This window comes from Bombina bombina, chromosome 2 (genome assembly GCF_027579735.1).
Source record: "Bombina bombina isolate aBomBom1 chromosome 2, aBomBom1.pri, whole genome shotgun sequence".
Lineage (NCBI taxonomy): Eukaryota > Metazoa > Chordata > Amphibia > Anura > Bombinatoridae > Bombina > Bombina bombina.
The window spans coordinates 655,464,572-655,479,125 of record NC_069500.1 but is presented as its reverse complement, the minus strand read 5'-3'; the positions used below and the strand labels follow the sequence as shown (position 1 = coordinate 655,479,125).

General features: G+C 40.6%; 1 protein-coding gene across 1 annotated transcript in view; it reads left to right on the top strand.

Annotated features, from left to right (window-relative positions):
- The window catches only part of ELAVL2 (ELAV like RNA binding protein 2), a 657,415-nt gene that overhangs the window by 605,775 nt on the left and 37,086 nt on the right, over window positions 1-14,554 (top strand). The window contains exons 6-7 of the mRNA XM_053699996.1: window positions 5,750-5,819; window positions 6,296-6,337. Coding sequence (XP_053555971.1) covers window positions 5,750-5,819; window positions 6,296-6,337 — 112 coding nt within the window. The remainder of the gene's footprint in view (window positions 1-5,749; window positions 5,820-6,295; window positions 6,338-14,554) is intronic.

The window sequence follows — 14,554 nt, the reverse complement described above, 5'->3', positions numbered from 1 at the left end:
TGTAGCTCTTCCCTTCGGGTTGGCTACAGCCCCGAGAATTTTTGCAAAGGTTCTGGGCTCACTTCTGGCGGTTCTAAGACCGCAAGACATAGCGGTGGCTCCTTATCTAGACGACATCCTGATACGGGCGTCAAGCTTTCAAATTGCCAAGTCTCATACAGAGATAGTTCTGGCATTTCTGAGGTCGCATGGGTGGAAAGTGAACGAAGAAAGGAGTTCTCTATCTCCTCTCACAAGAGTTTCCTTCCTAGGGACTCTTATAGATTCTGTAGAAATGAAAATTTACCTGACGGAGTCCAGGTTATCAAAACTTCTAAATGCTTGCCGTGTTCTTCACTCCATTCCGCGCCCTGCGGTGGCTCAGTGCATGGAAGTAATCGGCTTAATGGTAGCGGCGATGGACATAGTGCCATTTGCGCGCCTGCATCTCAGACCGCTGCAATTATGCATGCTCAGTCAGTGGAATGGGGATTACACAGATTTGTCCCCTCTACTAAATCTGGATCAGGAAACCAGAGATTCTCTTCTCTGGTGGTTATCTCGGGTCCACCTGTCCAAGGGTATTACCTTTCGCAGGCCAGATTGGACGATTGTAACAACAGATGCCAGCCTTCTTGGTTGGGGTACAGTCTGGAACTCCCTGAAGGCTCAGGGTTCATGGACTCAGGAGGAGAAACTCCTCCCAATAAATTTTCTGGAGTTAAGAGAGATATTCAATGCTCTTCTAGCTTGGCCTCAGTTAGCAACACTGAGGTTCATCAGATTTCAGTAAGACAACATCACGACTGTGGCTTACATCAACCATCAAGGGGGAACCAGGAGTTCCCTAGCGATGTCAGAAGTCTCCAAGATAATTCGCTGGGCAGAGACTCGCTCTTGCCACCTATCAGCGATCCATATCCCGGGCGTAGAGAACTGGGAGGCGGATTTTCTAAGTCCTCAGACTTTTCATCCGGGGGAGTGGGAGCTCCATCCGGAGGTGTTTGCTCAATTGGTCCATCATTGGGGCAAACCAGAACTGGATCTCATGGCGTCTCGCCAGAACGCCAAGCTTCCTTGTTACGGATCCAGGTCCAGGGACCCAGAAGCGACGCTGATAGATGCTCTAGCAGCTCCTTGGTTCTTCAACCTGGCTTATGTGTTTCCACCGTTTCCTCTGCTCCCCCCGACTGATTGCCAAAATCAGACAGGAGAGAGCATCGGTGATTCTGATAGCGCCTGTGTGGCCACGCAGGACCTGGTATGCAGATCTGGTGGACATGTCATCCTTTCCACCATGGACTCTGCCTCTGAGACAAGACCTTCTAATTCAAGGTCCTTTCCATCATCCAAATCTAATTTCTCTGAGACTGACTGCATGGAGATTAAACGCTTGATCATTTTTTTACTACTGCTGGAGGCAGAACGGTGCCTTCCTGACTACATAGCCTGTTTGGTGAATACCATTTTCTGGCTTCTGGGAGTCTTTGCCTAAGAGGAGAGTTTACCGGACAACTCTGAGGTTCCGGTTTGCCTAGCCTGCACCACATCTTGGTGCTTTCATACACGTGAGTGCATCTGAGCTACAATTTATATTCTGATACATTGTACGGAATTATGCTATGTGACGCCTTCTCTATTTCCTTATAGATTAACTCTTCTGTTTAAGTGCCTGCCTTGTCCCTCCCTTCATCCGTGTCCTATAGCTTTGGTATTGGTATCCCACAAGTAATGGATGAATCCGTGGACTGGATACACCTTACAAGAGAAAACAACATTTATTCTTATTTGATAAATTTATTTCTCTTGTGGTGTATCCAGTCCACGGCCCACCCTGTCATTTTAAGGCAGGTGTTTTTCATTTTTAAACTACAGTCACCACTGCACTCTGTAATTTCTCCTTTCTCTTGCTCGTCTTCGGTCGAATGACTGAAAGTGGCAGTTAGGGGAGGAGCTATATAGACAGCTCTGCTGTGGGTGATCCTCTTGCAGCTTCCTGTTGGGAAGGAGAATATCCCACAAGTAATGGATGAATCCTTGGACTGGATACACCACAAGAGAAATAAATTTCAGGTAAGCATAAATTTTGTTTTTGCCTGTAAAATAAAAATATAACCCCCCCCCCCAACATTAAAACCCACCACCCACATACCCCTAATCTAACCCAAACCCCCCTTAAATAAACCTAACACTACCCCCCTGAAGATTATCCTACCTTGAGCCGTCTTCAGCCAGTCGACCACCGATGGAACCAAAGAGGAGATCCGTAGCGGAAGAAGTCATCATCCAAGGGGCGCTGAAGAAGTCTTCCATCCGATAGAAGTCTTCATCCATCCATGCGGCGTCTTCAATCTTAATCCATCCGGAGCGGAGCCATCTTTAGACGAGCCGACGCGGAGCCATCCTCTTCTTCCTGACGACTAACGACGAATGAAGGTTCCTTTAAGGGACGTCATCCAAGATGGCGTCCCTTCAATTCCGATTGGCTGATAGGATTCTATCAGCCAATCGGAATTAAGGTAGGAAAAATCTGATTGAATCAGCCAATCAGATTGAAGTTCAATCCGATTGGCTGATCCAATCAGATTGAGCTTGCATTCTATTGGCTGATCGGAACAGTTGTAATACATGCAATATAAGTAATTTTAATAGGGGGAGCTGTGGAATCATAATCTCATATGCACAAGATATAAAAAAATCAGTTTAAAACGTTTAAAAAAAACGTTTAAAAATATTTAAAAATAAAAAGATAATAATTATAAAATTCCATATAATATGTAAAAATATATAAAAAATACATAAATGCTAAAGAATTGTATTTAAGTGTATATAAAAAGGTTAATATGTGTATTATTAAACTAATATTGTATTAGTGAATAGAAATATCAAAATTTTATTTTGTAGATAGCATGATAAATATTAATAAATTGAATAGGAAAAAATGAATAATAAACCATAATGTATTTGCTACTCTATTGATATTCTTCAATTTATAAAAAATATATTAATATTTGTTTGAAAATGAATTATTTGTTTTAAATACTGTAGTTTTAATTGGAGCATATACATTTGTATTCTTGTCACATTTGTATTAGAACAGCATGCTTAAATCCATTTCTGAATGGAGGCCATATGGGTGGAGGGTCTTAAAGTTAAATATAAATTCTGCTTCTTTCTTTAATAACACAGTATTAATATTTCCTCCCCTAGTCCCTAGATTTATTTGTTTGATACCCCAATATTTAAAGTCCTTTAGACTACATCCATGTATCTCTTTAAAATGGGCATATAGCTTAGTTTCTGAAGATCCATGTTCTATTTTTAGTATATGATCACGGATTCTATCCCTTAGAATCCTGCTTGTCTGTCCAAAATAGAAAAAATCACATGAACATTTAATACAATAAATTATGTTTCTATCAGAACATCTAATTAATTGATTAATTTTAAATATGAAGCCAGTGTTGTGTGATGTTATTTCTTTTATTTTGTGGCTGTATTTGCATGACTTACATGTGTTACATGGATGGAAGCCATTTAATTTTTCTCCCTTAATGTCTCTATAGGTTGAGTTATGCTTTTTTTTATTTGTACTTACTAGGGGATAGTATACTCAAGTTTTTGGCCTTTTTAAAAATATCAGGCTGAGGTTTTACTTTATTTCCCAGTATATGGTCTTGTTTGATCAAATGCCAGTGTTTTCTCAGGATTTTTTTTTACTTCATAGTGTTCTGAGCTAAACTCAGTAATAAAAGGCGCAAACAATTCATTACAATTGGAGGTGTTAACATTTCGTTTCTTTTTTGTTGATAATAGTGTGTTTCTATATATTTTAGCCACCTCTTGTTGTACTTTTACTATTTGGTTATTATCATAACCTTTTTCTACAAATCTTGCAGTCAATATTTGGGATTGTGAATGATAGCTCTCCATCGAGGAACAATTCTTTTTCATTCTCATGTATTGACTTTTTGGAATATTATGTTTTCATTGATCCAAATGGCAACTTGCTGAGTGTATATAATTGTTAGCATCATTTGCTTTAAAGTGAGTTTTAGTGTGTATCTGATTTTCAATGATTTCTATTTCGATATCTAGAAAATTTTAATTTCTCACAACTGTATTCATGAGTAAAGGATATACCCAAACTGTTAGTGTTAAAGTCTGTCAAAAATATATTCAATAGTTTGACGTCTCCACGCCACACAATGAAAATATCATCTATGAATCTGCAATAGAGCACAAGGTTTGCCTCCCAGGGGCCATTATAAATATAAATGTCTTCGAAGTGGCCCATAAATAAGTTAGCATAACTGGGGGCGAACCTTGTGCCCATTGCAGTTCCCTTAGTCTGTAAGAATACCTCATTGTTAAATAAAAAACTGTTGTTCTGCAATATAAAACTAATACATTCTAAAATTAATCTATTTTGTACATTAGGTAAATCTCTATCTTTGTCTAAAAATTATTTTTTTGCCTCCTTTCCTATCTGATGTGAGATGTTAGTGTACAAAGAATTCACGTCGCATGTTGCCAAAATATAATTATCATGCCAGTCTAAATCTTTAATTTTATTTAAAAAAATGTGTAGAATCTCGTAAATATGCTGGTAATATAATATTGTATTTTTGCAAGAAAAAATCCACATACTGGGATAGGCCTGAGGTAAGAGATCCTATCTCAGAAATTATGGGGCGGCCGGGAGGTTTTTTGAGATCTTTATGGATTTTTGGCAGGAAATAAAAAGTTGGAGTTTTAGGATGTGTTGTATATAAAAAAAATTAATTCTGATTAATTAATTATACCTTCCTTTTTTGCTTCCATAAGTAGATTTCCTAGTTTTAGTTCATGTTGCTTTAAGGGATTCTGTTTGAGTTTGATGTAAGTTGTTTTATCTTGCAATATTCTATTGGCTTCTTCAATATAATAATTTTTGTCCATTATGACAATCCCCCCACCCTTGTCTGCCGGTTTCACTACTTTTTCAGTGTTATTCTGCAATTCTTTCAATGTTTCAGTTTATTTTCTACTCATATTCTTTTTTATGGGTTTACTTTGGTCCAAGAGTTCTAAGTCTTTTTTTTTTTATGTTTTATATCCTACCTGATAAATTATTTTCTTTCATGGTGGCGAGAGACCACGAGGCCCCATCCGTTTTGGGGTTGTTTTTTGTTTAAAGCACATCATTTAAAAAAAAAAAAAAAAAATTCTGCTCCTCATTTTTTGACTTTTACGCGTTCTTACCACCTCTCCTCTTGGCTATACGTCAAAATTAGATATTTTATAGGCTTTTGAGGTTTGAGAATCTTTACCTCCTCCTGGTAGGAATGTATATCCCATATGTAACAGCTCATGGACTCAAACTACCATGATAGACATTAATTTATCAAGTAAGATATATAAATGTGTTTTTTCCTAGTACAGACTCTGTTTACCCCAGTAATCGGTTTACTTTTTAAGGCTGCAAGTTGTATGTATCACTTTTGCTCTCAATTAATACAGAACAGATCATTAAACTTGGTATGATTAGATAACACTTTATATCTAATATATTTAATCATAGACACAAATATTAATTGAGATATTTCTAGTTTATAAATTTAATGGTTCATATTGGAAATAACTTGCAAATTGGTCAGGGTTATTTAGAATGTCTACTTTCATGTGTTTCTCAATATGGTTTATAGTCAAAATAGATTTACTTTGTTGAAACTGATAAACAAAATAGATATCAACATATTATCAATAAATTGATGTATTTTCATTAAAGGAAGGCACCTTTTCAAATGTCCTCCAGAGCCAACACAGTATTATTATTATTGTCCTTTAGAGCCAACACAGTATTATTAATATTATTATTTAAATAGACTATGTTGCACTAAAATGTAAAGTTGTTTATTTTTTTCATGTTGTCACGGGATGTAATAGTGATGAGTTAAAAATTTGGGTTGGTATACTTTATCAAGATAGTAACAAATGTCTAACTGCACGCTATCCCTTTTTGTATGCATACATTGAGACACTGTAGCCCATAAAGTAGTTTTCAAGTTGTAATGTTTTGTATATGTGCCACTTCCCTAGACCTCACACAGTGTATTTGAAACTAAGATTCAGTATAATTTAGCATTAAAATGTCTCTTGGTAATTTTGAAAATTACATGTAGATAGGCTCATTTTAAACATACACACTATCATTCCTGAGGGGTTTTGCTCTACATGAGTACTTATGCATTTTTATAGACCATAAACTGGAACTGTTCTGACTATGGAGGCAAAATGCCCCAAGACTGAACAATCTGCTAAATGTGTTTTGCAGGTTGGACAATCTGCTCAATGTGGCTTATGGAGGAATAAAGAGGTAAACACTGCAGTTGAATATATATATTTTCCATTATGTTTTTTTTTCTTTATCATTTTTTTTTTTTTAAATCATATTAAACTACAGTGCTTTTATTTAGTGGGTTTTTTTCTCCTGTCTTGTCTGCATGCCCAAGTTGCTTGAACTTTGAATTATTTTCTTCCACTGCTCCCATCATTTTGGTTCAGCACAGCTTTATATGATTATAGCATAAGAAAATCTAGGTCTTAAAACAGAACAAGTTACTTCATTTTGATTACTATAATTATCTCATACAGTTCACACACTTAAAATGAATATGCTGCAGTGTATGTTGTTATGCTTTTTGAGATATGATTCTTTAATGTTTAGTTATTGATTTACAAGCCACTAACACATATTTACATAAAATTACAATGTATACATTTAAATTGGCAATTATAAAATAAAAGTTCTTGCCACTGGGTCTGTTTGTTGTTGGTGTTACAGATACTGTAATGTTCATGGTTTCCTTCTAAATACAGGGAGAGTCCAAAGCTGCATTTATTAATTGTGGGAATACAGAACCCGGCCACCAGGAGGAGGCAAAGACACCCCAGCCAAAGGCCCAAATACCTCCCCCACCTCCCTCATTCCCCAGTCATGCTTTGCCTTTTCGTCACAGGAGGATGGCAGAGAAGTGTCGGAAGATTCGGAGTAGTCTCTTAAAGGTTGTAGTACCCTTCAATATGGGACTGGAGTTTTAAATAGTCTTGTTAGCTTCTCAGTGAGAGCATTGATGAAAGTCTGGAGAGGCAGGGGGAGTCTTTCTGTGAAGCCATCCAGACTCATATTTACAGCTCCCTAAGCTGCTACAATCTGTCAAACTTGAAGGACTGTGTCGCTGTTCCACAGCATAGATTCCGGTAAGATAGTTTTATTTTTATCTCATGTTAACGATAGAAGACAGGGTCTCATTTATCTTTATGGAATCAAGGATTAATATCCCCTGAGGGGGTTATTGAACAGTGGGGATTTTGTAATCCTGTTTATGATTTTGACTGTGTAAGAACGTTTGGGCTCTTTGGCTGATACGGAACTTACTTTTGTTTTTAGAGCTGCACAGTTTTTATTGACCTGGCATGCCTTTTCTTAGCAGGGGCGGTCCTGCATGAGCACTATGTGACAGGGAGTGGTAGAGTTTCTTCCCGATTCCTGACTGGGTGTCTGCGGAGAGGAGTGTCTTCTCTACCTGTCTGGGTCATAGGAGGTGGTGAGTGCCCCAGCCATTGGGGGGTATAAGGTACCAGTTGCTTTTTTCTTTTGATAATATATCTTAGAAGAGTTATGGAGGATTCTGATATATTAGAGGGGTATCCCTCCGAGACAGAATTTGATACCTGTGTATATTGTAAAGAAGGCCCGGGTAACCCAGCCCTCTCAATTATGTTCCGTATGCTGCTATAGGATGTTCTCAACCAATGTTGGGTTGTTGGAGACTGCTGAGCCATCCGCCTCTGAGGATTCTGAATCAAGTGAGCCGTGTTCCCTAGATGCTTCTGTTCCTACATATGCAGTTTTCCCGATTTCCGCTCCCCCTTCACCTGTGAGGAGGTTGTTTCCACCAGAGGTTACTACGCAGTTCCGCATGGCTATCTCTACGGCCTTAGAGATGCTACCTCTTCCTGCTGCGTGCAAGCGAAGGGTCAATCCAGGTTCTCCTGACCAGGGACCGTCGTGTAAAATGACGATTGTGTCCGATCATTCCTCTGGGGATGCGTTTTCCTCTGCGGCATCAGAGGTAGAACCTCCAGGGTTGGAGTCTGTGGATTTGAATCTCCGACTGCAGAGAGCATAGAGTTTAGATTTAGATTGGGTCACCTGCGTTTACTTCTGAGAGAAGTGTTGGCGATGTTAGAGGTTCCCAGTACCGATCCGTCAGTTGAATCTGTACTCTAAATCAGATAACAATCTTGAATAGACGAGTAGAAAGGATTGGTGTTCCTATTCCTTAGCATCTTGATTTACATTTTGTTTTATTATTTTATTGGAATCAGAGTTCCGAGCTCTATGGGGGATTGTGTGTGGGACAGGCTGGACCTGGTGTTTACACACTCCCTTTTTTCAGTTAACATGTTTGGGCGTTTTCCTATTTTTCTTTTTACATTCTATTCTGTTTTAGGATAGTTTTCAGTTTTTAGAGCTCTGGATTGTTATATTTTTGAGACTATCGACTTAATTGGTCGAGATTGTTGGAGACTTCCGGTGGAAAGCATTTAGTTCTCTGTCGGGGTGCTGGTCCCCCAATAATTTGAGACTTTTTTTTTTTTTTTGTAAGCCAGTAGCTTATATTCCTTAGTATGTTTATCTCAGTTTTTCTAGCATTACTGGAATTTGAGATTTCTGTTAGCCCTTAAATGTTTTTATGGCTGTGTGGTATCCTGGATGACAGGCAGCACCTGTTTTGGGTACTAGTTAAGTCTGTTCCTTCCCTTTACACAAAGGTGGGAGTCTTTCTAGCTTCTAGGCCATGCACTTAGAGTTCACCCTATACTAGAGTACAGGCTGGACCTGTCTTTAAGCTTTATCCTGGATGAACGCTGAGGTATCTAATGGATCTAGGAGTCCTAAACTTCGGAGGTAGGCTTATTTGGGATGTCTCTTGATTTTGTCTTTGGGAAGTTGCGGGTGACTTTTGGGTCATGATACCCTGTGGGTATAATTTCTTCCACTGTTGGGGTATGGACAATAAGGAGGGGGGGATTCCATCCTAATTGGTTTCTCTGACTTATGCAGAACTTATAGTGCCCCTGTTTGTGTGGGACTGTTAAATTCTCTCCTTTTTGTTCAGGAAGAAGGATTTCTTTCCTATTCCATCTTCTTGAGTGAATCCGGTTCTTAGGAGCTGTGTCTTCCAGCGAACCTCTTTCTGATTCTAGTTTTCTCTTTTGGAATCTGGGGTTTTATGTGGAGTACCCTGCTCCAGATTTTGCAGTAGCTCCTGGGTTTTGGCTTCTGGTTTATTACCATCGGCTGTTGCTAGACTTTTAGGAATTCTCTTGTCTTTTGATCCTCCGAGGGGGTTCTAGACTTAGGTTTCTGGTATAAAACTCCAGGGCGTTTTCCGGGATGCTATTTTGTTTTCGGACAGGATGTTTTTTCCTGAGATCTTATGATAAGCCATCCTGTCCCCCCTCTTGTCGTTGTTGGCCCAGTGTTGGGGGGGTGATATGGTCAGCAGAGGCTGAGTCTTCCGCATGACGTTGTCCCCTTTCTACATCCGTTTTAGTGGACTTATAGGGATTATCGGTAGGGGGATTCGATCCCCTGTGTTCCGTTCAGGAGTCCAGGTGTTCTGGAGTTGCTCTTCAGGGACGGTTTTGACTGGTTGCTTTGCTGCCCATGGGGTCCCTAAAGGTCCCTCAGCCGTACATTTAGCCTTCAGGATTTGGTCTTCTGGTTTCATTCCAGTTGGGACTTTTCGGTAGGTAGCTTCCTTTATTGGCAAGGGAGAGTTCCCACTGCGTAGTCGGGAGGAACTTGTGTTTGGCTCTTTGTCAACAGTCCTCTAAGCAGGTTCTTCAGGAACGGATGTTCCCTACAGTCTTTTCTTGTCGAGGATTGATTTCTGATTGGATAAGCTGATCAGGCGTTCTTGCCTATCCCTGATTTCCTCTTTCACTCTCAGGGAGATGTGGCGTAGTGGTTAGATCCACCACTGGTAACAGAAGGTTGTGACTTGGACCTCAGGTCAACTTCTGTTTTTTCTGCCAGAAGGTGCATCTGGTATCTGCTAGCATCACCAAGTGGAATGTTATTCGGGTCCTTCAGTCTTTGCTCTGGGATCCTCTTCTTTATAGCGGTATGAGACTGATTTGCTCAGTTTAGGTCCGCAAGTTAGTATTGCAGTTTAAGGGTCTCGCCTTCATGGGCTCCTGTTTCTATGAGGCGCACACATGAGATTGTTTGGGCTGAGTGGAGAGAGCGTGCTTTTAAAGGGGTTATGTTCCTTTTGTGGCGCATAGATTGTCCCTCATCATCTCTTAGGTGCTGAGGACCACCCTTGTAGGGAGGAGCTAGTTTGTTGTGGCTCTCTATTGGACTTCGGGAGTCTGTCTTTATTTTCCCCAGGATGAGCTGGGGAAGGGCTTTCCTAGCAAGCGCTGGCTCGAGTCGTCCTTTTTGGGACAGATCGCTCTCTTATCCTGATGAGTACCTGTGACATATAGTGTGCGGTAGGTTGGTTGTCCTTGCTCCTTGATTGTGGGCTTGCAAGCAATTTTCGATTCCCTGATTGGCATTTCATTCCTTTTCCTAAGACGCTGACTACGATCAAGCCAGTATCGTTCCTGCTCCTTTTTGGAGCTTAGTCTTAAAGTCTACAGCTGCATTCATTACTTTTGGGAAATAAGAACCTGGCCACCAGGAGGAGGCAAAGACACCCAAGCCAAAGGCTTAAATTCTCCTCCCACTCCCCTCATCCCCCAGTCATTCTTTGCCTTTCGTCCCAGGAGGATGGCAGAGACGTGTCAGAATTTTTTTTTTTTGTCTCTTATGGAGGGTAGTTTTAATTAGTCCTGTCAGTTGTTGAACTTCGCTCCGCTGCCTGCCTTCTCTCAAGTCCATGGCGGAAGCAATGCCACTATTCGTCTCACTTGAAAGGCTGTGTTCCTGTTCCACGGCGTAGATTCTGGTAAGATCATTTCATTTTACTTTTTCTTATACAAGATACGACGAGTCCATGGATTTCCTCCTTTACTTGTGGGATATTATCCTCCTGCTAACAGGAAGTGGCAAAGAGTACCACAGCAGAGTTGTCTATATAGCTCCTCTCATGACTCCACCCCCCCCAGTCATTCTCTTTACCTACACTAAGTAATAGGAAGGGTAAAGTGAAAGAGGTGATAAAATGATAGTTTTTATTTTCTTCAAGCAAGACTTTTTTTATTTTAAATGGTACCGGTGAGTGCTATTTTTTCCCAGGCAGCAGATGGATGAAGATTTCTGCCTGGAGACTGATGATCTTAGCAGTTGTCACTAAGATCCAGAGAAGTTCCCACAGAATGGCTGAGGAGTACTTAAACTATAGTGTGAGGAACGTTTTTCATGCTACAAGCATTGAGGTATGTTCAGTCATTTTTTTCTGGAGAGACTGTGTTATTTCAGAATTGGCTGACACTATTCCCATAAGGGAAGGGGTAAACCGTAATCCTAATGTGAAAGAGAAGGGTATTACTGGGACCTGTATGTTGGGCTGAAAAAATGGTTGACACTGAGGGCATAATGTTTGTTGGGCAAACGATTTTATGTTTTGGAGGACAATTAAGGTTTTTCTTTGTGTGAAGCAAACGTTTTTATTATTATGGCAATGGAGGGTGCACATGGCTTATTTTAGAACTGGGTATATTGAAACCCACATGGCTAAGTTTTAGACCGCTTTGTAGTGGTTTCTTTGAAAGGCTGTGAGACATCGATGCAGATGGGCGGGGCCTATTTTCACGCCTCAGTTGTGCAGTTGAATTCCCATTGCAAGCAGCAAGCTCCAGCTCCGGTGGGCCTCAAAGGAAGGATTGGGCCTTATCGAAGTGTTGAACTGGTATTACAGACCCCCCTGAGGGCAGGTAGGGGTTTTTTTTGTTAATCATAACCCTTAAATGACAAAAACGTTATTAAAAAAAAGTTAAGTATTCCTTTCCTTGTGGTGCAATCTTAGCTGGCAAGATAAGACACATATATACTAAAATTGAGATAATTTTATTTTAAAGCAGTTTTGGAAAATTTGTATGCTTTTTTTTTTTCTCTTAAAGGCGCAGTACCGTTTTCCAGATTATTTTTTTTCACTAAATAAATTGTTTTTAAGCCTGTTTGTGGCCATTACTAGCCTGTGTTAACATGTCTGACATTGAGGAAAGCCAATGTTTCATGTGTTTAGAAGCCATTGTGGAACCCCCACTTCAAATGTGTCCCTCATATACTGAAAGGTCCTTACATTGCAAAGAACATATTTTAGCTGATAAAAGTATGTCTCAGGATGATTCTCAGTCAGAAGAGAATCAGGTTATGCCATCTGCTTCTCCCCAAGTGTTACAACCTTTATCACCCCCCCAAGAGACGCCAAGTACTTCTAGTGCGTCTAATTCTTTCACCCTGCAAGATATGGCTGCAGTTATGTCTACTACCCTTACAGAGGTATTATCTAAACTGCCAGATTTACAGGGTAAGCGCAGCAGGTCCGGTATTAAAGTAAATACTGAGCCCTCTGACGCGTTCTGATTTGGGGGTGGGGGAATTGTTGTCTGAGGGAGAGTTTTCTGATTCAGGAAAGATGTTCCCTCAAACAGACTCATATGTGACGGTCTTTAAGTTTAAGCTTGAATACCTCCGCTTGTTACTCAGAGAGGTGTTAGCTACTCTGGATGATTGTGACCCTATTGTCATTCCACCAGAGAAACTGTGTAAAATGGATAAATATCTAGAGGTCCCTACTTACACTGTTTTTCCAGTCCCTAGAAGAATTTCGGACATTGCTACTAAGGAATGGGATAGACCAGGCATTCCGTTCTCTCCCCCTCCTACTTTTAAGAAAATGTTTCCCATATCTGACACCATTCGGGATTCGTGGCAGACGGTCCCTAAGGTGGAGGGAGCTATTTCTACCCTGGCTAAGTGTACAACTATACCTATTGAGGACAGTTGTGCTTTCAAAGATCATATGGATAAAAAATTAGAGGGGCTTCTAAAGAAAATGTTTATTCATCAGGGCTTTCTTCTACAATCTATAGCGTGCATTGTTCCAGTAACTACTGCAGCAGCTTTTTGGTTTGAGGCTCTAGAGGAGTCTCTTAAGTTTGAGACCCCATTAGATGATATTTTGGATAGAATTAAGGCTCTCAAGCTATTTAGTTATTTTATTACAGATGCCGCTTTCCAAATGGCTAAATTAGCGGCAAAAAATGCAGGCTTTGCCATTTTAGCGCGTAGAGCGTTATGGCTTAAGTCTTGGTTTGCTGATGTGTCATCTAAATACAAGCTTTTAGCTATTCTCTTTAAGGGTAAGACCCTATTCGGGCCTTAACTAAAGGAGATAATTTCTGACATTACTGGAGGTATAGGTCATGCCCTTCCTCCGGACAAGACAGTTAACCCCTTAATGACCACAATGTACCCTGTATGTCACTGGTCGTTAAGGGTTTTTTCAGGACATAATAGCACAAGTCTAGCAAAAACACACTATTAATGCCCTCTCTCCAGCAGGCTTTGTGTAATAGAGCAGTCTCAACGCTGGTGGCAAGACCGCGCTATAAAACAATCAAGTCCCAAAAAAAAGGCCAGTGACATACAGGGTAGGTCGCTGGTCCTTAAGGGGTTAAAATGAGGACCAAACAGAATAATTTTCGTTTCTCTTGAAACTTTAAAGGCGGTCCCTCTACTGCCTCATCCGCCTCCAAGCAGGAGGGGAACTTTGCTCAATCCAAGTCAGTCTGGAGACCTAACCAGACTTGGAATAAAGGTAAACAGGCCAAGAAGCCTGACCCAGGACCGGATCTAGTAGGGGGCAAACTTTCTCTCTTCGCTCAGGCTTGGGCAAGAGATGTTTAGAAATTGTGACCCAGGGGTATCGTCTAGAATTAAAGGATTCTCTCCCAAGAGGGAGATTTCATCTTTCACGTTTGTCTGTAGACCAGACAAAAAGAGGCGTTCTTACGCTGTGTAGAAGAAGACCTATATACCATGGGTGTAATCTGCCCTGTTCCAAAATTAGAACAAGGGCAGGGATTTTACTCCAATCTGTTCATGGTTCCCAAAAAAGAGGGAACCTTCAGACCGATTTTAGATCTCAAAAGTCTAAAAAAATTTCTCAGAGTACCATCGTTCAAGATGGAGACCATACGAACAATTTCACCAATGATCCTGGAGGGTCGATATATGACCACCGTGGATTTGAAGGATGCGTATCTTCACATTCCTATCCACAAAGATCATCACCAGTTCCTCAGGTTCGCCTTCCTGGACAAACATTACCAGTTTGTGGGCCTTCCTTTCGAGTCGGCCACAGCTCCCAGAATTTTCACAATGGTGCTAGGGTCCCTTCTGGCGGTTCTAAGGCCGTGGGGCATAGCAGTGGCGCCCTCTCTGGACGATATTTTGATTCAGGCTTCAACTTACCATCTAGCCAAATCTCACACGGACATTGTGTTGGCTTTTCTAAGAACTCTGTATTCCATTCCTCGGTCAGTGGCGCAGTGTATGGAGGTCATT